Genomic DNA, 26,888 nt, shown 5'->3' on the forward strand with positions numbered 1-26,888 from the left:
CGAATCTGAGGTGGTACGGATCTCAGGTGGAGTACTCGTATACTGGATCGTAGATAATGAAGAGAAGGGTGATTCCGTTCATCTTTCCCTAATTGCCGTAAAAATCGATCCGGAAGATAAGGCTTCGGGCGTTCTGGCGCCCTATTTTCTACAATAAGTTCGATTGGAGCGCGCCAGCCTTGTGCACCCACCTCATCTTCCGGGGCGTTTTTTTTACGGCAATTAGGAAGAAATAGACGGAATCACCCCCCTCTCCATAATCTACTATGCCGTACACGAATACTCCACCTGAAATCCGTACCACCTCATATTCGTGGAGTGATGCCTTCAAGGAACTGCATGTGGAGCAATCGTATAGCTCAGAGCATCACGAACGGCATAAAGTAATTGGTAATTGAAAAGCACTCATTTCTGTTATTCATGGACGGAAATCCAGAATGCTTCCAATGCTTTCCTTGCATAGTTTCCTTCCTCATGGGTGTATATCGTGCACTTTATTTCAAACTCATTTCCAGGCATGTTTCTCATTCTCGTGCTACCCCATGGTGTAATCGAATTTCCATAAGTTCTACCAGCCAAATATTTTTTGACACACAATCTTCCAGCTCAGCATCACTGCACCATCCATCATCTGCGTGCAAAGTTATTAATCATGCAGAAACTGGAAGGTTCCTGAGATTGTGTATCGAAGAACATTTGGCTGGTAGAGGACGAGGAAGCTCGATGACACCATTAGAATCGCACAAGAATGAGAAACATGATGGGAATGAGTTTGGAAAAAAAAGGTAAAACCATGGAATCCATCCATGTATAACAGAAATGAGTGCCCATCATTTACCAATGACTTTATGCCGTTCCTAACACTCTGTGAGCTATACGATTTTCTCACATGCAGTTCCTTAACGTTGTCCAGACATCAGTACTTAAGGATACTGCACAGTCCGTAGATCTCATTCGCCTTGGGCGGCAATTTGTAAGAAAACGGTGGTTCACTAGCCATGGCCATAGGCGGTGTCACTAGTCATTTTGTTATTTTTTTCTTTTGGAGCACTTGCGTTGTGAACGTAGAACGATATCGAGGCTTGTCAAGGAGAGAGGATGGGTTTGATGGGTTGACGCATAGTGTCAAAAACCTCGACCATTTCATAAAAACCTCGTTGGCACGACAAAAAAAGATATAAATCTTTGTAGATTGTCTGTAGAAAGTTCTTGAGTGAATTTTCTGAAGTGAATTTAACAAATAAGATTAACTAAATCTATTCAGGTAACCAATAAAGAATATGAATTTCAATCATTAGGAATAAATTACGGAAACACTTCAAGCATTGTCCTAAGAAAAATGGAATGATATGGATGTGATGAGAACCAAATTAGGTCAACTCTACATACTATCAATGCTAGTAACCTCTCAAAGCCGAGGATTAACATCTACTGTCGATCACTGATTCCAAAAACGTGGAAGGCAAAGTTTTGTAGTTCGTACTAAGATTTTTCTTCCTATAACACTATGATTAGAATGTTTTTTGATGCTTCAGTACTGTCGATGTACTGTAATTGTATATTGTCAATAAGATTTCCTGATTTCGGAACATTTTATTTAGGTGGGCGTAGCTGCTGTAATTGTATAAATGGCTCCCCGTTTCAGAAATTCCACAAATATTTTTTGTTAAATTATCCAGAGCTTTGACGTGGAACGTCTTTATAACCTTAGTGGTCTTTTCCTCTTAATATTCCGCTAGGATGGATAACCACAGAAAAATATCAACCCTTTATCATTAACGGCATCTGCTATTTTCATCCTTAGAATTCAGGAATCATAAATTTCCCAGCTTGTCCGATAATGAATATTTTTTGATAGTTTAGTGGACTTTTTTTGATAGTTAGGGGGGAAAACGTGTAGAGAGGAAATTCCCTCATTCTTTATTAATGAAGATTCATTAAGAGAGATCTTTTAATGCTAAATTCTACATATCTTGTTTTTTTTTGTCCTTTTATAGTCCTATTTTTCTCTAAATAATTATTTATGAACCTCCACTCTATTCCCTTCACCTTACAAAGTTTATAATTTTTTATCGCTACGAGAAAAAAACTCTTGCACACAGCTCAGTTGTCTTTTTTTTTGTCGTATTCGTCTCAAAACTCAGCAAGAGAATTTCTACCCCGAAAATTTTGAAATTCTTTTCACACTTTTTTCCTGGGCCCATAGCTTTACGTTTTCGACTAATCCTGAACGGCTCCATCTCTTGCCGCTAGGAACTCTCTAAGCAATGAAATTAGCCATGCATTCGACGAGAACACCGAGCACATCCATACCCACACACACACACACACATCCACGTTCTCATCCATGACCTACACGTATGTATTCGCGTCGAATATTTAACTCGGCCGAATAATGTCTCTCATTTCCCACTGGAAGTACGAAACGATCAATCTTTTTTGAAATTCCTTAAAACTTAGGGTAAAACTTCTCAGGGATTCTTGTTTTATACGTGCAATTGAGCGTGTACCCGTGTTCCTCGCCGAGTATTTATTACACTCCGGCATCGGGGTGTTCGACTAATATTCGCCTCTGTCATGCTGCAGTCACATACATCTGCCACTCATACATCGCGAACGTCATGACAAAAATCTGTCATGTTCTCCTGAATGTTTACTACTCTTTCTTTTCTGTCTACTTTTATGTTTTTCTTATGTCTATAAGGTTTTGTTTGATACCACTAAATCCTTGAAATATATTAGCAGCAAGAAATCCGCCCACACATACGTTATTTCGTCCTTATTTTGAAAAATAGGTTAATTAAATCTGTACCAATTAGTTCTAAAATGTAGTGTTGCCATTTTAGAGTTTTATGACTCTATGGTATTTTCCCAAATTTTTGAATTATTTTAAACTACACCTTAAAAATTTTTTTGGGATATGTGTCTCCATAAAAAGAGATTTTTTTTGGAAATTTTCTCATAACTCTGCTAGAGAATTTTTTTTTCAAAATTTCGTAATTCTTTTCGCATTTTTTTGGGTGAATGTAGTGAATTCATCCTTAGTTTGAAATTTAGGTCAACTAAATTCTTACCAATTATTTCTAAAATGTAGAGTTTCCGTTTTAGAGTTTTATGACTTTAAGATATTTTTTCCAAATTTTTAAATTATTGTAGACTACACGTTAAAAATCTTCTTTGGGATATATGTCTCTATAGAACGAGAATTCTGTCTTGAAAAAAATAAATAATATAAACAATTAATAATAAGTAATTTTTTTCTGGAAATAGCAAACACGTGCCAATGAAAAATTGTAATAGCATTGGTAAGCAAAATAAAATAACGCGTAACTTCTCTTTCATTTCATTCATGGATTAAGCTACTAAGGCAATTTGTAAGAGGGAAAAAAAAAGAAAAACAGGTTAAACTGGACTCGAATTTCCCAAAGGATGGTAGGTTGAGCTAGAAAATTTGAATTTTTGGTAAAATGAAATGGTGGTAATTTGAATTTTTTGGAAAATTATGGAGAGAGGTCCATAGGTCATCAATAATCGGATAAATAAATCCGAGGTATTGTATACTCTGATCATACATGGATCTAATGCGTTACAGATCTCATCAGAAGTTGACCATATTCTACTGTCCTTGAATCTCGGCGTACGTTGAATACGTAGCTATAAAATAAAATAAAATAAAATAATAAAATGCGTGTAGAAAAAAGCCCATCAGAAGTGTTTTTCAACCTCCTAGGACCATCCGGGGCATGAGCTCCGAGGAATATTCCAGTAAAATGCATTAGTTGGTTTTTATCCTCGCATAAGGGCATGTGACGCTCACAATGTCCTTGGTTTAAAAGCGTTCTGTCTTTGCCTTCTCCTGAAACGATCGCTTTTTCTCTCACATCAACGTGAGACATATTCAATATTCTGCTCTTAAACGCTAAACTCAGTCAGGAAAACTACTTCAAAATTATTTCTTAGAAGAATTTCGAGAACGATCAGGGTCCCACAGGTACCGCACAGGTAATGGCACCGACGTACAGTACGTACAAATGCTATAGATGCCTTCTATGTATTGTTTAAATTTAAAATACTTTTTTTACAATTCCAACCCTCAAAAAAATAAAAAGAAAACATCTATAAATGGTCGGTTTTTTGTTTGAAAATGAAAAATACGATATACACAGATGTATTTACTGTGTAACACGTAACCTTTACGTAACCTTTCGCAGTTGGGACCAGACTCTTCCACAGTCCCATGTATGTAACTCATTTATTTTACTCTCTTGAGGAGAGTATCGATATTTCATTGCAGAACGTCGCTCGTATCAAAACTCGAGAAAATTCTCTATGAAAAAATGAACATTTAATGCATCCTTTGTGGTTTTCTGGATTTTTTTGTATCTCTCAACTATTCAATAGAAGTGATTTCATCCAGAACTTTACACAAATCCACAGATGCTGCTGTGACGCAATTTTTCCACAGAGTAATTTTCTTGTTTCGACGACGACGTAAAAAAATTTTTTAGATCTTTTTTATTACGAAATCGAGCTCGATTAGCGTGTTGCCTATCAAGAGAACTTTCAATTATTCGACTACTCGACAATTCGTCGATATGATTACTGAAGAATTGTTCACTTACAGCAAAACCACTTTATTTACCGACTATTTACTTTTTATTTATTATTTACTCAATATGGTGCTTATATACTGCATTTGTTTACTTTTTTTGATGCTGTAATAGTATCAGCAGTGGATAGGTACTTGAATTCTGGGAAATATGGATTTTTTTTACAAAATACAAAGTCAGAAAACTTCCGGGTTTACAATCTCTGAACTCTGTTCCCAAATAATAAATTCTGATATTTTCGTCCGCCAAAATGTTAATTTACATATGTACTGCTTGCCTAAAAACAACGATCAAACGTTTCAGCGGGCAGAGCAGACGCACGAACGGGACCCCGTGACCAGCGGCGAGCGTGCGTCTCCGTTGAGCGCACGTTATTTTCTCTCGTATCAAAGAACTACTACTTACGAGGACACTGACGCCGCCGGGATTAACGAGCACCTGACCAAAAATTTTCATATGTTAAATATCATATGTTAAATATCAGCTCTCTTAGTTTTCCAGATATTATTCGTAGGTTCCCGTGGAGAAAAATTTCTTATTTTCCTTGTAAGTTCTCCTGAAACGCACTTAGAGGATATGATTAATGGATTAAGGATTCCCTTCAGAGGGGAATTGAGGAGTACATTTGGAGTAATGGAACGGAGAACTTCAACATTTGTGAGGAAAGTGCATGCGTACTTTATGGTGTTGGTCGTACATATAACACGATCAGCCGATGTCACACGTGAGGGCACACCTTCCTCCATCATCCACGCCTCAGAGAACAAATATTTTCTGATTATCAATTCACCGATTTGTTTTTATTTTACTAATTAATTACCTTATTCATTTGTCTAGTTATACCATTTCATTCGTTCTCAATTTCGTTGCATCCTTTTTTTTTGGTCTGAAAATTCCACCTAAATAAGTTTTAATTACTGTTGTAATTTTTTATTTGTACATAGCTATTAGAGTTCCTACAGTATTCAAGTTTCCAGAAAAGAAACTCTGAAAACGCAGTCTAGAATAAATGTGGCGATGACTCGCCAGAAAAAAAAATCATTTTCTTCCCGCAAGTCATCGTCGTCCCTGTAAAAAAAACACAAAGATTACTTTTTTTGAGAAGCTGAACTTATTAACAACTCTACTTGTATATATTCAATAACTCCATACAACCTTGTCCTTACCATTTATTTATTCATTCATTCATGCGCCCATTCATTCATTCGTTCATTCATCCATCCATCCATTTATTCATTGTTTCACCATTCACTAATTTTCCCATCCATTTTGTCCTTACATAACCTCATCCAAGCAAAATATTTAAAAGACACATCATAATTTTTTCCTAGTTGTACTTGAATTTATAAAAAATTCAAAATGTTGGCTTAATGGGAAAACCCGATTAGAAACGTACATAGCGATCAGGTGCAGAGATTCTCTTCGTTCTATGAAGGAAACAAGAAAACTCTACAATTCTTCCAATCCTTTTCGAAAAATTTTTGCTGGAAATCCTTTTTCTTTGTGGAAGTTCCGGTGTGTCAACATTTACATTTATCAGCTACGCCCTTACTTCTTCTCGACTAAGAGGTTAGATTCTTGCCTACTTGACTCGGATTTGGGTGGTTTGGTACTTTTTTTTAAAAAAAACTGTAGAACTGGAAAATTGAAAGGCTTTTTCTCCAAATGATTTTCTGATATTTCTGGATAAAGACAGCTCGAAATATTTTATCATGGAAGAAAAATTATAAGACGAGAACTAATTTCTTAACGATACAGGAGTGAAAGAGAATAATCTGAAGCTGAGGTCCCACCCGAAAAAAGGAAAATATATCAAATTTTTGTACTTAACTAAACTTTGTCATTATTTTACATCTTACGTCAATTAATCCCCTCCAACTAATAAATAAATAAATAGAAGACGATGCTGCACGCGTCTATGCGGTCGCACTAATTGCTGGCCGTGTTGATTCCCTGACTCGGACCGTAAACAAGTTAATCGACTAATTTTCGACGTTCTCTCTTCTATTATGCTATTAATTCGTTACGTAAAATATAGAAATAATGCATATATACTTATTTTTGGAAATTTTCCTCTTTTCAGATACTCAGAGGAGATCAGAACAATTAGTTAGGATCGGTTAAGGAGTCAAAGAACCGCACATACAACGGGAATGACTTCAACGATTCCCTTCCAAGGTAAACATTGTTTTTTTTGTCCACAGAGGTCCTGCAACAATTTCTGCAAGCCATCGGTGCATTGGATAGCATTATATTTTAAGAATTACTAATAACTACATTTGTTAACAAGTAAAAGTATCACCTTTCATGCACGTTTTTTCCCTAAAAAAACCCCCGCGCGAAACATGAGGAATGAAACAAAGAAATCTCTGCTTATTGTGGAAAATTGCGTCAGAACAAAGGGGTCAACGATTGTAATTCGGGATTAAACTCATCTGGTGAGTTCATGATTGGGTGCGGATCTAGATCTGACCCAGTTTTTTTTTTTCTAATACGAGATAAGAGTACTTTGCGGAGTACATCAGAACGGAGTTCATTGCTGTAGTCAATTTTTATTGGCCTCGGCGATGGATAAAGAGGATAAAGGATTATTTGAAGTTTACGGACGCGTCAGCCAGCCTTACAATGAATTCCAGGGACTAGCCGATCTCCCATGTTAGCGCTTTTAACCCTCCCAAACAACTCCGACTCAACTCAAAGTCAATTTACTTTGCTTTACTTTACTACTTACTTTACTTTACTTTACTTAATTTACTCCTAGAGGGATAAAAGGCTTGGTTGGCACTAGGACGGATGATCATGGAAAAAAATTTCTGTAAAATTGAAAAAGCTACCTCACAGCGAATTACATCCCAATCGATCGATCGAAGGTCGATTTAAGTATAGCAATTCACCTTGAACTTGACCCAAAATACACGAAGTTACATTAATGTTTCGATTTTTATTCTCGATTCGAGGTTATTGTTTCGATGGGGGCGGTTGTGGCGCAGTCGGTTAGAGGTCCGTCGTAGCCACACGGTCAAGAGTTCGGAACCGCCTTAGTGCAAACCAAGCCTTTCATCTCTCCGGGATCGATAAATTGGGAGGATAAAAACACTGACTTGATCCATCAGCTGAGCCCCGCAAGTCATTGTATAGGCCAACACGCGTTCCAGAAAACCTCAATGATTAAGAATTTCAGTAAAACGCGTTGGCGCATCCCAAGTGGATTGATACGCCAGTGACTTTATCCTTTTACTGCTGCGATTAAAAGTGAATTTCTGTTTATTTTTTACAGTGATTCGCTCAGAATCTCTTCTAGAGATATTGCTACATAGTTCCTATCATTGCCATTCCAATGTGATGATGTTTTTGGCCGCCAAATACTGATAAATTTTGTCCACAAAGCAGAAACAAGAAGGTTTTACTTTAAAAAAAACTTTGGCCGCACTCACTTCCATTTTAGGAATCACTATTAGTAGCTTATTGTTTCTCCGAATCTCATTTAATTTACAATAATTTTCTGACCATAGTACCTTTTATCCGGACCTTTTTTTCCTTATCGCTATCAATATTTTTTTCTGAAATGAAACGATCGCTTAGCTTAGTTAACACTTTTCAACGGCATCTCGTTTAAATTATTCTATTTTCCGTTAAAGTTCATTTACGTCATTTCAGCAACTTTTTTCTCCCCTAAAAAACTTTCTAAATCTAATTTAAATAATTGCATTAATTGCTTACTAACAAAGGAAGTTTAATTTTCGCCTACTTTTTATGGTTACAGGCTGCATTTCATTTCTTCTCGATATAATTTATAGTATTTGGATGAAAAAGTTTCTATGCTCTTAGAATAAGATTCGCTTATTATGAAAATTCCCCCAGTAATCCAGAAAAAGGCGTGTGAATCAACCATTGCGTGGTCCTCTCTCTACAACGATGCAACTTATTACGCTGTAAAAAACAAGCACTCCCATCGTCGTCTAGCTACCCAATCCGCGTGCCAAGAATGCCCCTCAAGAAATCCGACCAGTTATAGGTTGTCGTATGCTCCGCCTACCTACCATGCTCCTCCTCCATAGCAGTACTACTACTTCTGTAGTGATCTACTGCAAGTCCGAACAGTAATGTAATAAAAAATAAAATAATAAAATAGAAGCTGTGAGAGTAAAGGAACTCTTACAGTTTCTATTTTATTATTTTTTTATTTTATAATCTATATTTTTATTGGGTTTCTGGGACAGCAGGCTAGGAGAAACTTACAAAATCCAGATCTTTTCGGTTTAGTAGTCTGAGGTTGAACAAACCCCTGTCTTTTCAGGATTTGACCTTCGCCTTTGCAACTGCGTTAATAAATAGCCCAATTTTATACAGTGAAGATTTACTTACCTCTTTCTGAGTCCCCCACCCCACCCTCTTTTTTTTGTAATCTCCACTGTTAACTCACTTTCGTCCCGTGTTTTTCCCCGAATTGCAAAAATGCCAAAAATTTTGTTCTTCAGCTCCGTGGATTCCAGTGACTCATCAAGAATGGGAAGCAGCTATAAACAGAATGGTTATAAAATAAGTTTTCTATGACTGTGCTGTTTGAAATTTGAAACATTCTCTAATTCTTTCTTTTTTCTGTGATGATTGAAAATTTAAAGGTGCTGTATGTACATTGTTCTTCACATATTTTCACATTCTCTTCCCGAAGCTTTAATGTCAATTATTTTTTTCCATATTATTATTAATTATTCTGGAGCTCTAGCTGATCACCTTCATTCATTCTTGTGAATGAACGAGTTTTCTTTCGACCCCATAAATCTGTCACTCAAATGTGGACCTCCTCATTTTTCTGCCGCTTATCCTACAGTTGGTTACATTTATAAATACTTAATCTAATTTAATTTTTTTTTAATTTTTAAGCACTCAATTATTACTAATTTAGCGGTTAATTTAAAATCATTATGGTATCCAGGTAAAAGATGCGGTGCGAACCATTTATACTTTGATCGCTGTCACTTTTCGCTGTGTAGAATGCATGTGATAGTCGGAGCCGGTGACCCCCTTCACTTCTGAATGGTTGGCGAAGGGACCCCGTTCTTTTTTGCACAAGGGATCCTCATCACTTGAGCTGCACCTCATGAGTTAGTGCCCGTTCACCTGAGTCTGAGGATGGTCTGGCTCCTGCGGAGCTCAAGCACGTCGCAAATACTTCTGTTGTACTTCATCGGAAAGGTCATCGGAAAGCAGTGGTGCCCTAGAGGACGGCACCTCCAGAGAACGTTAATCCGAAATTACGTCGGTTTACGACTAGTTTGGGCGGTGAACCTAAGCCGACAGATCATCCACGTTCCACCAGTACCTCCTCAGTTAATCGGTCGCCTAGACCTACTCGTTTGTGAATCAATTCGTCTTTTTTTCTGGATGGAACGTTGCTCACTTCACAATCCGTGGAGTTTCTGTCGAAGACGAGTTTTCATCGAATTATTTATGCAAGAGTACGATGGGGAATCCGTGCCCAGTCGATGATACTCGCCGGGACTAGTGAAACCCGGAAAAGTTGTAGTTTGTATGGATTTTAGCTAAGGAATTCAGTTTCTATTGATTTTCACTACAGGAACTAAGTTTAAGGGTTTTTTTTAAATATTTACCGTAAAAAAATCGAAGGAACCTTACACCCTTTTAAAGTCACAGACTTCTATTCCCCGTCTCTCCCCTCGCCTTGTACTTTTGAACTTTCGGCAAACTTTGATATGTTGATACCTCATTCTGAGATGGTAAATAAAATTATTTTACATCTGCTAGTTAAGGGCAGATGTTTAAGGATTGCTCTTTGACCGCTCACTATGTACATTCGTTTCGCAAAAATTCCTGTCAGTTTTGCAGAAACTTATTTCCCGTTAAGATTTTACCATATTAACTCGAAAAAAAAAACACAAACCTCGCTAACATTTTTATCTAAAATCCATCTTGTTCCATTAACGTTGAGAGATTTCTAATGATCTTGACAGAAATGTTTCTAATGGCGGGAGTTTTTGGAGAACTAAAAGACCGGCGAAAAGGAATGTGTCGAATCCTCAATTTTCAAGAACAATTCGTTGCTTTCTAGCAAGGTTTTTTTTTGTTTATAGTTTGTTTTAGGAAAATCTATATATTTACTTTTTTCTTTGTATTTTCCTATTTTTTTCTTCGGGATCCAGGACTAGAAATTTTTTTTCTCACTTTAAAGAAAAACCTCTATGGGTATATGCTACTGCTTTTCCTCCTGTTATAACAACCTCCTTTCCCATTTCAGACTCCTCTTCTTATTTTCATTTCTTGATATTTATCACTCCCTATTTTTTAACTCCGAATTTAATTTTTTTCTACGATAAGCTCAGCCCCTCTTATGCTCTATTCTGTTGTTCATCCACTTCCACTTCGCCTCTAACTCGTCGTTTTATTTCTTCATGCCTTTTTTCTCCTTATTCCCCTTTTTTCCTTTCGTATGATCATTCATTGTTTTCCTCCAAGTTCATTTCTTATTTCTTTCCTTTCCTACACTTCTTTCCTCATCTTCCTTTTTTCTTTTTTTCTAAGGTCCAATTTCTTTGCCTAGTCGTTCTTTGTTTTTCATTGCCTTTATTTTTCCTTCTCCTGTTCCCTACCGACATTTATTATAATGACATCTTTTTTTCCCTTAACATAATCTTTCATTGTTTCTTTCTATTTTCATCTTTTATTTCTTTCCTTTCCTGTGCTCCTCTCTCCTCTCCTCATCGCCTTTTCTTCTCTTTTTCCTAAGATCTAATTTCTTGCCTAGTCGTTCTTTCTTTTTTATTTCCTTTCTCTTTCCCTTTTCTGTTCCTAGCTTACATTTATGATCATAACATACTTCTTTTTTTCATTTTTTTTCTACGCTTGAAGATTGTGTACTATTAATTTGTTGACCAAGCCATCTTTTCTTTTTTTTGTGCGCTTGTTCGAGGAATGAGTTTACACTTCACCTACATATTCATAGGCTTCTCGTGAAACAGCGCTAGAGGTGAGCAAATCATATTCATAATGCGCTTGAGTTTAAAAAATATCAATGTTTCAATTGGATAAGGATAGTTCTTTCAGAAGGTAAAGTTTTAATGTATTAATATGCCCCAGGCTCTTAAAAAGAATAGAAAATAAACTAAAAATTAATTAACAGAAAATTCTTTTTAGGATGACAGTAATCATCGTAGATTCGTCCTCTGTTCCCTCATTTAAATTATTTGTTGTGTTTTCGCGACAGCACAAAGCGCTTAAAAATAGGTATTGTTGTGATAAAATTGACTGTAAACACGTACACAATAATCGAGGTGGCTTGCATCAATGGGCGTCAATTGTGCACTCGCCTCGACAATTTCTCATGAGTCATCCGGAATTTTTGAGTCTTAATAGCCTCATGACGCCGTATTTTGTCTCGGCGATGTCCAAAACAAACTCTTTTACCAGCGTTCGTTTCGATGGTGGTTTCGTTTATTTCTTTTTTGTTCTCCATGTATTTCTTTTTCTTTTTTTCTTTTTTTTTGGAGGGGAGGGAGGGGGTGAGAGGTAGGGATAGGGGTAGATGTGTGAAGTCATTAGAGTCTGAACACCTCTGAACTACGAAGAACAGATTTCTACCCCCGAAAACCGTAAAATTTCAAAAAAAATTTTACAGCCACACTTTAGCACGGCTCAAAAAAAGTTTCATGGATTCAATAAGGCGCACCTGTTTTTCGCTATCATCACTATCATTAAAAAAAATTATGAGGGAAATCCATATATGTATCTTGAAACTTTAACGTGGCATAAAAATTTTCTTTTTTTCTCAGTTATATATTGATCCTCCTATCGTGGATAATCACTGCTTTTTATTCGATGTCTGGAATCTTCACTTCAAAATAAAACTGGGTACCATTTTTCTGGTTAGAAACAAAGTTGGATATTCCTTCGTTGTTTTTATTTTTGTTGTTGTTTTTTTGCTCTAAATGCTACGCACCTAGGCTACCTATTCCCTAAATACCTATTCCCTAAAAACCAAAACAAATTTTTATAACAATTTTCTTTCAGAAACTATAATAAATTCTAGACATTTCTCCGCGAGCAGTTTACAGCGTTGTTCCTCATTCAACCCTAAATTTTGATGTTCTATCTTGACAAAACTCTCCTCGTGGACGCATCTAATACTATAATTCGGCCCCTATAGTTAGTTTTCCAATAAAACGAAAGATTTTCTTTTCCTAACAATAAATTGTGAAAACAAAAAAAAAATGAAAAAAGTGACTACCTTCCTATTTTTACTGAATTATAACTGGTTCATAATCACATACAGTCCTCGTCAAGCAGAAGCTTCCATGACACTTTGAAAAAATCCACCCACAAATTAAACCCCCGCTCAAAGAGCCGTAATTTGCGGGTAATTTGAGAAATAATAATTGTAGCTGTGAGATTCGCAAAAAAAAACACACATACACAAAAGCGCACAGACCTTGTAATCCCCTTGCATGTTTCCTTTATGAAGAAAAAAAATTGAAAAATCGATCTTCCGGAAGAAAAAACACATTTATTCAACGTAATACATATGTGATTATAAGATAGAGGATTCAGAATCAGTAAATTAGTAGTTTTCAACCAAGATTCCCCTGTTGTTCCCTCCCATGTCTGTAATTACAGAAAACAGTAAATCACAGTTCAAATCGTACACGTCGGATTGCAAGAGAGCTCTTTAGTTTTACGTATATGACGGGTGAGCTGAAAAAAGACAGTGTTGTGATGTTTGTTGGCAACAATTCATCTTTGTTTACTTATTTACTTTGTTTACTGTATACTTGCAACACATGATACGACTTTCCAGGGATTGAAGGGGATCCACAAGAGTTTGGCTTCTTTCCGCGTACTTCTCACTCACAATTTAAATATTTGTACATCGTACATAGATTAATTTTATCTATTATTATTTTTATTTATTTATCTTTAATTATATCATATTTTCAAAACAGTATTATATCACTACTATATTAGGAATGAAATAATAGTATCTGAAAATTAGGAAAAATGATTTACTTAAAAGTTTTGCTGCACAAATCTCGAGTCATTTTCCCAGAAATCCCGAGAAGACTGAATTTTTGATAGGATGTACCTTCTGGTCACTATTTCTTGCCCACCAACCGTACTGAACACATTTTTGTGGATCACAAAACTGTGAGATTTACACTGTAAAGTTTATCCGGGAAAAAATCATCAAATTATAATGCGGCTTTGTTTTATGTACAGTACTTAGCTGATTAGTAGCGCTTGACAAGAAAATAAGGACTCACTTACATATCTACACCTTACAACCTCATTTAAAATAATAATAATAAAATAATAATAATAAAATCATTTTATTACTTACTTCATCTGAGTGAAAAATCCTAAATCTGTCTTCTTTTCTCCCAAAAGCGTTTTATATGAAATTCCATAGCTTGCTGGGATTCGCTCGCAGATCAAATTCAACTGATTGGATCCGTTTGATCACCCGGCATTGATCCGCGTTTTCTGTCGAAACCAGGTATCTAAACACTTTTCCGCGCTGGTTGTGGGTTGTTTTCACTTATAGCTTGTTTACTTGTTTACCTGCATGACTTGTAAACAGCAATCAACGTCGCTATACAGTTAAAAGCAAAACATTGCTAATCGTTAGGATTTTTCCACATGGAACATTCGCGAACACGGAACACTCGATCCGATTGTGGTTTCTAATCGATTCGCATGTTTTTCAGTGCAATATCTCGTCTGAACTTGTTCAATTATGTTAGAACGTGTTTTTACGAGTTTCGCCACGTAAACAATTGTGATTAGTTGCACCGTTTATGATCTTTTTTCCGAGTTTTCTTTCCAGAATTTTAATTTGTCACTGCCGTCGTCCTCCGCGGAATTTCTATTTAAAGACAGCGTTTGTGGAAATTTTCCACGTTTCCACAAGCGTTTCTTTTCCCTGTTAAGTATTGTTTAATGGATAGTTTACAGGTGTTTTCGTATCCTATCCTAAGTATCCTGAAATCCTAAAGATTTTCAGAAGTCATGTGGCTTAGTCAACCCAATATCGAAGTTCTTCCTAACACTACGAGTAGTGAAATCCATTTTCAATTTTCTGGTTATGTTCACTTGGATTTGAGCAAACTTACTATCGATATTGATTGATGGTGCCGATACCACTGACTTCTGAGTCTATAAATGGAGCCATAAGTTGGAATTTTCATTGTGGTACTATTAAAGCGAAAAAAAGATCGGAAAAAAAAGAAGAAAAAAAAAGAAAACTCCTTCAGATGCTGTTCCTGACACATGTTTTCGTCCTTACCTTTCGTTAAGTCTTCGTAATCACTGCTGAATCTCAGCTACTCGTCTTTCTGTCCTACTCTTTTTTTATTCTCTATTTTTTTACTCTTTTTTATTTTTCTACTTTGAAATTTCAAATTTATGTGATTCCTACGGAAACCATTAGGTGAAAAACCAACCTCATTCTGCTCTCTATATGTCTCTCTCTTGACTCAATAATCATAAACTCTCATTAACTTAAATATATGTAAAAATATGAATATTTATGTAATAAATATGATCGTTTTGTTTTGTTCACATGGCAGTATTCATTCTTAAAATTCTTTTCTTCTTTTTTTTATTATATTATATACATTTATACTTATTCTTTCCTTAAAGTATTCATTCCTTTTCTTATTGGTGACATTTCGATCGTACATCCAACTGTTAACTCCTATTCTTATTTGTTCCACATTTACTTTGGGGTTGGGAGGGGGGCGAACAAAGACCGGCGACGTTTTTATGACGTTATTCGTACGTCATACACGTTCTACAACCTTGGTATTTCGGTATTTGATGTTCGAAGACGTACGTACGTACAAACAACCGATCGTTTATCACCTCTATCAAAAAACTAAAAAATTGCTTCAATTAATTAGGAATAATTTAAAAATTTTCCTCTGTAGGAAACACTTTTGAAAGTGTCTAACCGCGACGGTCCTTCCAAAAAAAAAGGTGGAATATTCAATATCGTAAAATAACATTAGTCCAGGATAATATTTAGAAATTATCCTTCACTTCCCAATCTTCATTCACAACGTCTATTTTATTTCATGTAATTTCAGCGAGGGCAAAGACCTTGCATTTCTCATCAAGAAACGTTTTTTTTCCCCGATGAGCGTAGCTTAATAAAGAGTATGAGACTCACTAATGAATTTTTTTTCGGCCAGTAAAATATTGCTCAGTAAAATGAGTGTACTTCTACGAAAATTCTATTTTTAGACATTGTAATAGTGGACTTTTCAATCTATAGGTTTTATAGGTCACTCTACAGATGTAATACTTTCTTTTTTATGATTTTAGTTTGTGAAATGAATTTTTTTCTGCAATATTTAATTGACGAATGATTTAAGACGACTTCGAAACGAATGTGTGAGTTTTAATGTCGGAAGCAACCGATCGAAAAAAAAAGAGATGCAAGAGATCTAAAAAACAAAATTCTAGGGACTTCTATGGATTCTAGGGATTATTATAGTGAAAAGAAAGTTGCAGTGTTATGGAAAAGATAAAGGAGATTTCTTAGTTCGAAAAATGTACTTCTCCAGAAAAAAAATCCATTTTTTATTATCAAATTTGCAGGTTTAAAGAGTAACAATAGAACTGGTTTGCTTTTTTTTTACTAATATCTTAGCAATTTTTTCATGTCATTGGCATTAATTATTTCGGACGAATTTTCCATGAATTCCTGGGATCGCTTTGTGACTTTTATTTGTCAATTTTGGAAACCTTTACTAGCTGATACCTATAATTGAATATATAATTTTCTTCCGCCTAACTATTTTTAAATGCCTAAGTTCGATTATAGGGATCATTTAAACATTTTGACAAAAACTTTCCGGAAGTAATTATTTCAGTACGTGATCTATCTTCACGTATGTTTCCCCTGTCAATCTATTTATGTAAGTAAAGGTCTCTGGGATTCGATAAAGATTGTTGTTCGTAGAGGACAAATTTTCTTCGATCGTCGCTTTTCCACGAGTTCTCCTTGTCATGCTAAACATGCTATTGTGACTCTGGACTCTGGACATCAATTTCAACTCTGGACATCAATTTCGGAATTTCTCCCAGAAGGACTACACACGTCTTTTTTGAGCGTAAAAGTGCAACTACAACGCTTGGTTTTTCTCATTTCATTAAATAGGGATCGAAGAGAAAATCCAGGGAATTTTTATCTTTCGATGGCTGAGATGATGCCTTATCCTCGCTATCTTCACTTCTTTAACATCCTTAGACGCTTAATTCTAATTTCTTATATTTCGAATAAATCAGTTCGTTTTTTACTCGCTAACTCGGCGAGGCTTTTTGTTTTTGAAACTATACTTTTTAGAACTGGTTATCCGGTCTTTCCGGCGTTTCTGCGGTTTTTTTTGTGCACTTTTGCCCGGAGCTGTGGAAATCTCCCCTAGAGATTAATTTCCTAGCCATTATAGCATGTTTGTCTCGTTTTTCAGCCCTTTCAAGTGTTAATTCTCACTGAATACGGTTGACGTCAATAGCGTGGTGCCATTGATAGAAAGCAACACTCTGGACAATACTAATCCCTAGTGAGGTTTCCTGGAATCCGACAGCTTGTTTTCATTCGCGGTGAATAAGAGCGCGAGGATTTTTACTTCACGTACATTTTTACTTCACGTAACAGCGCCGTAGAACACAACGCAACGCATAGCGACTGCGATCCTAGCGTCGTACTTCTGTCGCAAGCGGCTGCGGAATTGTTTCGGGCGCGTTGCGGTCATCTGGTGCTACATAAGTGTACCGGTCCCTGCAACTCTTCCTTCTATTTGTCTATAGGACTCATTCTTAACCACGATAGCCATAAAAATTATATATTTGGAGAAATAGCATCGAGGATTTAAGTGCCCAGAGAGAGAAATATGGTCCATAATGGACATAATGGAAATAAAATTCTCTAACATTGTGTAAATGAACCTCATACTCCTCACCCAAATCCTGGATGTTATTCCTTCAAATATATAATTTTTCTAGTGATTGAATCTCCATGTTTTGAACATAAATTTTGTTTATTTGCATGAAATCGCTCCTGTACATATATTTGCTTCCGTTTCTTGCAAAAATCTTTGCAGAACACATCTCAAAATTTGCATAAAACAAGCAGAATGCATCTCTAAACAATAAAAATTATGATGAATATTCTAAGCTCGGATGTGATATATGGTTCTTAATCGCCTGGGACTCTCTTTTTGCCCTCAGGGCAGCGCAGCTATGAAAGTAGCAATGGTAATGGAATAGAAAATTTGGAAATATTCCATGCGATGTTTATGTTTACAAATATCCCAACTGTTGCTGTTATTTCTCAAATATTGCAGGAATATTTGAGAAATAACAGGAACAGGTGGCCTATTTCTCATGCCATTTATTTGTGGCTTTTAATTTCTAAATTCTCACCATATGTTTCAGGATATTCGCTCGAATAATTCGCATAATAAACGTTCACCGAGAGTAAAACAAAATGTGATAGAAGGAAGAAAAAATTAATACTTTGAAAATATTCACAAATGTGGTGGGAAAACAGTAGAAAAAGATTCCCAGCGTTGGAAAGAAATTACTTAATTTACTTATTGGGTCGAAACTTATCTTACTAAGAAATTACTGGGTGGAAATTATCCGCAATGGCAAATAAGAATTTTTTCTATGAGAATCCACACAAAACTATGATGACGTTTGAAAGAGAAAGAAAAAAATCCGGGAAAAATAATCTGAATAGTATTTAACATCAATGCAATGATTTCCTGCCATTTAACTCGTGGATAAACTTTTCATCAGTAGTTACATCTCATCATCATTTCATCTAAGAAATAAATAAAATAGTGATAGTAATAAAATAGTAAAAGTAATATTAATAGAATAAACTAAAAAAAGTAATAAATAAAATAAGAAAGAATTAAATTTGTCTATTTACTCTATGCTTTCTATTTTATTTGAGTAAGAATAATCTCTCAACGCTTCTTTTCCATGCCAGTTGTGTCCACCTTATCCTAGCTATCTCCTCCTGAAATCGTATAGAGTGAAGTTGTATCCGTATCCATGCTGTTGATGATGGATCAGATCCATTTTCTCCATAGTTGCCATGAAATCATTTTTTTTTCAGTTCTAATTTTTCCTATCTAGTTCTTTTCCACTCTGATTCCTAAATTCAGGGGCTTTTTTGTTCCTTTGAATTTCTCTAAAAAAAAACTGTGCTGGTCAGCAACCCAGCAGCAAATTCCTTCTAAACACTGATTTTTTTAAACATACTCCTCTTTTTAAGGATAGGATACTCCTCTTTTTAAGGATAGGATAGGATACTTTTAAGGACAGCAAATTCCTTCTAAATATTGATTTTTTAAGGTAGGTGTTGCGCTGGAATGGATGACCCTAAAGCCATCAAGACAACAGATGGGGGGCTACACACCTTATGAACTTAGCGCAGGCGGCGGTGCAGGGAATACCCCGCCCTGTTCGTCACCGCCTCCTCCGCACGTTTGACGCGCTTAAATTCACATTCTAATCAGATAACGAGTGCTGTAACTGTATCCAGTAATGAGTATCTGTCGTCGATTCTGTTTACTTTCACTGCGAATGGATTTTATGTCTCTTTTCAGCCGTGGTTAAGCCGTGTTTTTTTTTTCAACATATCAAGCGCCTAATAACTGAAAAACAGATTAGTGCCGCCCACTAGGATTATCACAGGTTTATTAGCAACAAAAAATATGCGCTTAGCAACGAAGAAATGTCAACTGAAGTCTCTTCGTCTGAAATCAGTCTATAACAGTTTGAAAGTTTATTTATTTATTCATTCATTTATTTATTCATTTATTTATTTATTCACATACACCAATGCAGCCCCAAAAGAACAGAAAAGAACGAAACCACATTTGTCTAAATCATTTAAAATTAAATTCATTCATTTAAAAAACATTTTAAAAACATTCAAGAAAATCTTGAGTTTTTTTTTCGTGTTTTTTTTTCATCCTGGCACTTCACCTATTTAGATGTTTAGCCCTTACGATATTCATTACCGCCTTTACTTTTCGAGTCCTCGTCGAGTCCTCAGATAATTCCTCAGCCACTTCTGACTCCAATAAATTCCAATAATTTTTTTATTGATTCCAGATCAACCTATGGTGACAACGTCACGAGTCTGTGATACATTGTGGCATAGCGTAAGTACATCTTTTTTTCTATTATTTTTTCTCTATTTTTGTTAGTTAAATTTGCAATGGCGAGCAGAAATATGTACTTATTTGAGGAATCAGTAAAAATAGTTGTATTTTTCACGGCAGCTGTATAGACCGTGGACGAATCTTTCAAAGTTATTGAATAAAATTTTGGTTTTTTTCTTCAGAGACGTAGAGAAGGAATTACTATGAAAAGAAAATATTTTATTAAGTTACCGATAAAGTGACGTTTCGCCTGCTATCCAGCAATAATTTTCTTTCATTCAGTTAATTAATGACAGCCTTGGTATATTCCTTCTAATGAAAGAACATTTTTGCTCAAATAAATTCTCACGGGTACGGCTAGCGTTGGTTTTTCATGCCATTTCAAAAAATAAAGAATTAATCTTTTTTGACCTCGTTTTATTACCATAGCACTCGTGTTTTTGTATTTTCTAGAACTTTCTTTGTTTTATACTCGTTTTGTGCACTATTTTTCAGATGTTTTCCTTGTCCATTTATTTTTAATCGCATCTCTTTCTTGATGCTTTTTTTTCTTCTAGGGATAAATTGTTTTTTTATTCGCTATATTTCTCCTCCATCACAGATGTGTAATATTGTCATATAAAATTCTATTAAACTTTATATAAAATTTCGCTACTTTATATAACTAACTAACTCTACATTACTTTACTACAATTACTTTGTAAATTTTATGCTGTATTGTAATATTTCTCAGCTCTGAGTTAAGCCAAATTTAGGAAAAGCATCGTACATTCGTAGAATTTCTCGGTGCTCAACAAATAGAACAGAACTGATCTATTTTTGGTCCAATAGAGCTTCACAATAATGGAATTGTAATAAATGGCGTCACACCCGGATAAAGTGCACCTTTTATTCTTTTTAGCTTGTTATTGGAAATATTGGTCCTCATTTAATGTACTCCTAAATGGCTAAAAGTACTTAGCTAGTTTGTAACATGAACATCGTGGAAAGCCATGGATTTAATTTGCCATAAAGTGCAGAAAACATTTGGATATTTTTACTCTTACTGTTTCGTTAATTTTCCTCCTTCTGAATCCACGTGTTGTGACAGCTAATCTAACGTAGAAAACCCATCGGATATCGAGAATCCGTTCAATCTTACGCCTTGGACACAACAGTAAACTCTGGAAATGCACCGAATAACCGCAATTGTCATTCCCAGTCGCCGGGTACGTCACGTCATTTGCATCGTCGTCGTCGTCGTCGACGACGTATACGTTCTTTTCGGGTTCCCGTCTAATGATATCATCGAGTATGTTTTCATATCGGGGGTTATTTATACTTTGACAACTGCCGTCCATCCAACTGGTATTTGAGTAGAAAGAACAAATCATTAAAAGAACATTTTTCTATTTGGAATATTTCAATAACTTTGAATTTTTAAGGACATCCAACACTTAAATTATTGGAAACATCACGTCAGTCTAAATCACTCCTTAACATTCAAAAACGAACAAATGAAGGATGATAGGATGACACAATACCAGGAATTTCACGGAAAAGCAGTCCCATTACTCTTTTCTCACTTCTCATTTATAAAGGAAAAAAGATATATCACTTTGAATAATTCCAATGTTTTGGTGGAAGTATTCAATATCGATCGATCAATATTCGTTCCTCTTCCGTTCTCTCTTTGTTTTTCTCTTTCTTTCTTTCTCTCTCTCTCTTCATCTGCTGCTGTCTTTCATCTCCCAAGTCGCAGCTACAATGAATGACTTTTTTTCATATTTCTATATTAAGTGGGAGCCCTCGAAAATAACAGGAGCTGCTAAAGGAAAATTCGATTTTTTTTTTGAAAAATGACGTGATCAAGGATAAAAATGAAACGGTTCTTCTGTCTTTTTTCGTCCAGTTACCGTTTCTGGAGGCGACCGTGCGTACATCTTCTCTATGTATATGTAGAAAATTTATTCAACCATACGAGCGAAAATGAAAAACTGAATTTCAAAAAATCGTGCGTCCAAATAGACATTGCGGTCAATGTTTTAATAAATTTCCAGCCTAATAGATGCGTAACCGCGACGTAGCGCATGGTTAACTTTGGTCGTGGAACGAAATTGAATATTCCCATGCGATCATGCTACGGTAGATTCGTGGATTAACCGCACTAAGAGCACATCAGGTCCTAGGACGGATTACAAACCAATTTTACTCGACTCATCCACTCATTTTTCTCATTACCTCCCATACGTGGTGACCGGGCACTCCATTAAAGGACGACTTTCGTTGTTGGACCTAAACGGGATTCTAAGGTAGGACCGAAGAAGTTTGAAGTTTGAGTTTGCGTAGTTTTCGCGTTCTCCGACTCGTTCCTGACCTGAGATCCAAGATTTCCATTGATCCTCATCTAAAAAAATATTTGCTGCTGTGTCGCAACCGTTGCCATTGACAAATTATTACTCATTTTTTTGTTGTTCATATGATCATAGCCAACCAGCTGTCCGCTACTACATTTACACGCGACAATAATTTTCTTGTCTGTCAACAAATGAAAAAAGAATGAATTAATGTGGATGGCGCTAAATAACAGCTGTAATACCTCTTGTTTTAGAGTTCACCTCACCTTCGGTTTCATTCCGCGTTCACAAATTCTAGTTGTTTCCCTTACAGAACGGTTTTTCCGCCTGAAATAACGTCAAAACCGGTTTTTTATACACAATCTATTAAGTACAAAGTGATTTTTGTTATGTGAGACATGGATTTGCACTTTGATGACTTTTTTGGAACTGTGATACTTAAAATGAGGCTATTTGTCACGTTTTCATTTTGGTTCTAATCGAGGAGTCCGGATTTCAAAGCTAACGTCCAAAAGGCACCATGAAGGACTCGGTAAAGAATAAGGAGGATAAAGAGTAACGGATCCATTAAGAAAATTTTGTTATTCGAAGGGATTCCATCGAGAAAATGAATATATTTTGAAAAAATGGAAAAGAAAGAAAAAGATGTCATATTTGTCGAAAGAAGCGGCTGAAATCCATAAATAATTGGAGTGTTCTTTGTATGCAATTGAATACTTTGTTAAATTTCGAATATTTTTGTTTTTTCATTTTTTATACCTTAATTATCACTGGTTTTATATTCTAAATTTTTAGGAAATATTCTAATACGCTGTGGTCCTTTTCGAATTGTGTATTGTGTCAAGTTATAGTTTCTAATTATTTTCCGATTATTTTAAAATTTCTAATTTTCTAAAAGACTTTTTAAGACTTTCCAGTGGCCAGTATTGTTTATTATTTTATTATTTATTATTTTGTTTATTATTTTGAGCAATTCTATTCATTCGAATTTAGACCGCAGCTGATTCATTTACTTCTAATTCTTCGCCGCCTTCAATGTTTTCGTTACAGGACGCGCGTGCTCTACAGTATGCAGTGCCAGCTAACTGTCTATTTATCGGCGCATTGTCGTTTCTTCTTCCGATAGGACCGCTATCAGCGGCTATGATGTTGGACGCTTTTCTTCTTGCTATGGCTGCTATTGGTATTACTGGTAAAGCAGCCGTACTTATTGTGCCTAATATAGCCATCAAGGTAAAGCACAGATCGATCGATTATCGATCGGACGTGTTGGAAGCTTAAAAAGATTGAATTCTGTTTAGATTCTACTACTGCTCATTATGCTGTTCATAGGTTGTGTTTCGATCGATACTTTTCATGCTCATTATCTTAAGGAGACGGCTCCATTGATCCAAGGGACGGAGGTGAGCAAATTGTCCCTGTATTCCTAAGGTCTGCAAAATCACGTATTTTTTGCTGAAATTCTATAAAAGACTATAAGGTAGTTAATTAAGTTTGAGAGAACTCTAACGAATGCTTGTTGCTGCGTTTATGCAGGGGGCGTTACCAGTGCCCTGTTCTCATTGGCTCTTGCTTCCAGTGAGTCGAAAATAATAGTGAAACTGGAAAAGATGGATTTTTATGAATCACACAAATCAGTGTTCTCCTTTCTATTTCCTTTTTATTTCCTAGTATTAATTATCCAAGAATTCCATGAAATTCTGTTCATAGAGTGGAAAAAAAAGAAAAAAAAATTCCTTCAAAAAGGTGCTGCCAAGGATCGTATGTTAATGATAATCGCTCTGCTCATATTTTTTAAAAATGATTTCGCACAAAGTTATCATACTTTAGACAAAACATGTATAATTTTTCGATTATTTTAGTAGTACTTCGGAAATAAATATCTTTCTTCTGGTTCTAAGAATTAAATTATGAATTAAAGGAATTAATCTAAGGAATACATAGCATTTTTTTAGTCCACCATTGGATAAAAGTCAGTATAAGTATACTGATCAGGAATTTTCCTAATTTATATTAAATTACTTATCCATTCTGGATCATAACATTAGAAAATCAAAGCTTATTTTATTTAATTTTCGAATAGTTTTAAATTTTTGACGCGTTTCCACTGACACTGCTCTGAACCAGCAGCGGGTGAACAACCTCAAGCCAGATTTTTTTGGTTTGGGTCCAGAAAAAGGATTTTGAGATGGAAATATGTATACTATGGAAAAAATAAATCTTCTTTTCAATAGTGTAATCGTTCCCGAGAAATCGTTTTTCCAGATTGTTTCACAGTCACCAGTTTCGTTGTGGCGTACCGTTGTTCATGCCTATCCGTCCTTACCGTTATGGACTGTCGCATTTATTCTGCTCATATGTATAGAAATTAGGTGTGGATTTTCTTCCAAGTTTTTTTTCTTCTCTCAACTTATTCATTCTGCACATTTTTTTTTTGTATTACAACTATTTTTACTTTTGAATACTGTCGGAAAAAATCCCTAACTCCACTTTCAGATTATTTTTCTGCGCTTGGTACAGAATTGCTTTCGGGAATAGTGACGGGGAAGAGAAGGAAGTTGAAAGGGTGAGAGTTTCTTCTATTTTTATTTTATCCAGAAAAACCCAACAACAGATCCGAACATCGATCTGGTTAAGAAATTTCGGTATTTCATTGCATATGATTTAAAATAGACTTTTACTGCCTTATTTTTATTTTTTATTCATTTTATAAATCGGCTGGATGATCAGAAAGCTCTAAAAATTATTTTTTAAGACTTTTGTAAGCAGTAAAGCTTGTAATTGTAATTTTAGGATGACAGGAAGACGTTTAATTTTTGAACATCTTCCTGTAATCCTAAAATTACAATTTTTAAAAGGAGTTCGTTGAGGTGTAATGAGGCCAGGCCTATCGGTCGCAAATTAGCGTTGGAATTTTTTTTAACACCTTGATGACCAAGCGATTTTTTTCATATTTGCCGCTTATTTTTTGTGCATTTTTTTGCGCGCCGTTTGGCCGACTGCATCGTGTCCGAACATTGTCCTAAAAAACAAATAACAAATACCACTAAATATCTGACAACTCCTCGTAGAGGTTTTTTTTTCGAGGCTGTACATCAACATCGTCGGACATTCTCCAACGAGGCAAAAAAAAGTGTCTGGTGGTCACGGTCGGACATTGTCCTCATTGAGTCAACCAACTATCCATGGAAACTCGCCTATTCAGTCCACAAATCTGAGTAATGCCTCAAAATTCCGTAAATGTACAGTAAAATGTCTCGCCAGGCAATGTGAAATCTGCTTCTCCCTCTTATCCGTCCGCCTTTGGATGAGATGGAGTTTTCCTTTTTTTTAAAGTCAACTTTGATCTCCCGAGAAATACTAAAAGTAGAGAATAAAGATCAATCTAGGATTTATTCCAGGGATAAACTGATGGACCATTGAATTGAACGTTTTCCTCCACAAGAAATTAAGAAATATGATTTTTTTTTAAATCTGTTGCTGAGAATTACGAGTAACTTTAGTTAATTTCAGCATCCTCCCTCATATGCGTACTGTATTTCTCATGCTGCACCGAACGTATGTTCTGTCGATGAACTTCCATCGTATGAAGAGGCGATACGACGAAGTAGTCTACAGAAGCCATGTTGCTCAAAGACGTTACTGCCTCGTTCTGGACAAGCATTCCCAAGCTGTTCGACGTCAAAACCAACAACACCTGTCGCTCAGACATCAACACGATCACAGCCCAACGAAAAGGCTAAAGCTCAACTGAAAGCACAGGTGCAACGTTATCTGAAGACCACCACCACCACCACCACATCTCAGAGGCCATCTCAACCTCGACCACAGCGAATTGTGGCCATTCAAATCGAACAACCACGTTCGGAAGCGGATCGATAATGTGAGTCCCTTTATTTGGTTACGGTAGAGGAAAATTAGTTACTTTCTAAAATATTGATCATCATCAATTTTAGGGCAACAGTCCTCGCGTTTGTCGAAAACGGTTACTGCGTTTCTCCTACATGGAGAAAAATTATGTATATATGTATATAATAAATATTAATACATCATCATTGTATTATTTTGTTTTCCAATACATGGAGACGGGTTGTTTGCCTCATCCAACGCTTTCTAAGATTTATAAGTAGGTAATTCTAGTTAGTTAATTAATTATAAATATATATTCCGGTTCGGAGAAGATCACAAACCGCTATCACATGATAAATGTTCGCAAACGATTCAATTAAGCGGAGCCTAGGATTTATTCCAGAGGATAAACTGGTGAACCGATAAATATAACGTTTTACTCGACTGAAAATCAGAGTACAAAGAATTATCTGGTCCTATTAACTGACATAATTAGATTTCCGGATACTTATTTTGATGCACGATCCCATTGATTGTGAGAGGGAAGGATTACGAGTTCGACGTTTCTAATTTCTCTATTAAAAAAATTTACATACTTACTTTGCAGAGTGAAAAAAAAAAACAAAAACAGGTATTTTACGAAAAAAAAAATTCTGTCCTCTTTCTTGTCTTGTTAGTTATCCTTAGATGATAGGTAGACCGTAGAGAAACATAAGTTCAAGATATTTCCCATGTGAAGGGAATGTTTGCGTAATTTCAAAAATCCTTGACTTTATGAAGAGTTGAGCAGAGATATCAGACTTTTATTTTTGTATGCACACGGAGATCCTTTGAGACAGCCGACCACACGAATCCTTTTTCTATTTTTCCCTTTCCTTTTGAAAAATGGATAATCGAGT

General features: G+C 35.7%; 1 protein-coding gene across 3 annotated transcripts; it reads left to right on the forward strand.

Annotated features, from left to right (window-relative positions):
* Nucleotides 1-6,763: 6,763 nt before the first annotated feature.
* RB195_020874 (uncharacterized protein) lies at nt 6,764-26,175 on the forward strand (the record flags this gene model as incomplete). Of its 3 annotated transcripts, XM_064189395.1 has the most annotated exons (9): nt 6,764-6,788; nt 19,755-19,804; nt 23,191-23,373; nt 23,442-23,543; nt 24,406-24,512; nt 24,637-24,706; nt 25,654-25,909; nt 25,972-26,023; nt 26,097-26,175. In XM_064189395.1, the coding sequence occupies 9 exons, from the start codon at nt 6,764-6,766 to the stop codon at nt 26,173-26,175; spliced, it is 924 nt and encodes a 307-aa protein (XP_064045276.1). The 3 variants fall into 3 exon arrangements, with proteins under 3 accessions (XP_064045276.1, XP_064045277.1, XP_013292742.2); XM_064189396.1 differs by lacking the exon at nt 6,764-6,788 and having other exon boundaries at nt 19,763-19,804; XM_013437288.2 differs by lacking the exons at nt 6,764-6,788; nt 26,097-26,175 and having other exon boundaries at nt 19,763-19,804; nt 25,654-26,022.
* Between the last annotated feature and the right edge of the window lie 713 nt (nt 26,176-26,888).

This window comes from Necator americanus, chromosome II (genome assembly GCF_031761385.1).
Source record: "Necator americanus strain Aroian chromosome II, whole genome shotgun sequence".
Taxonomy (NCBI): domain Eukaryota; kingdom Metazoa; phylum Nematoda; class Chromadorea; order Rhabditida; family Ancylostomatidae; genus Necator; species Necator americanus.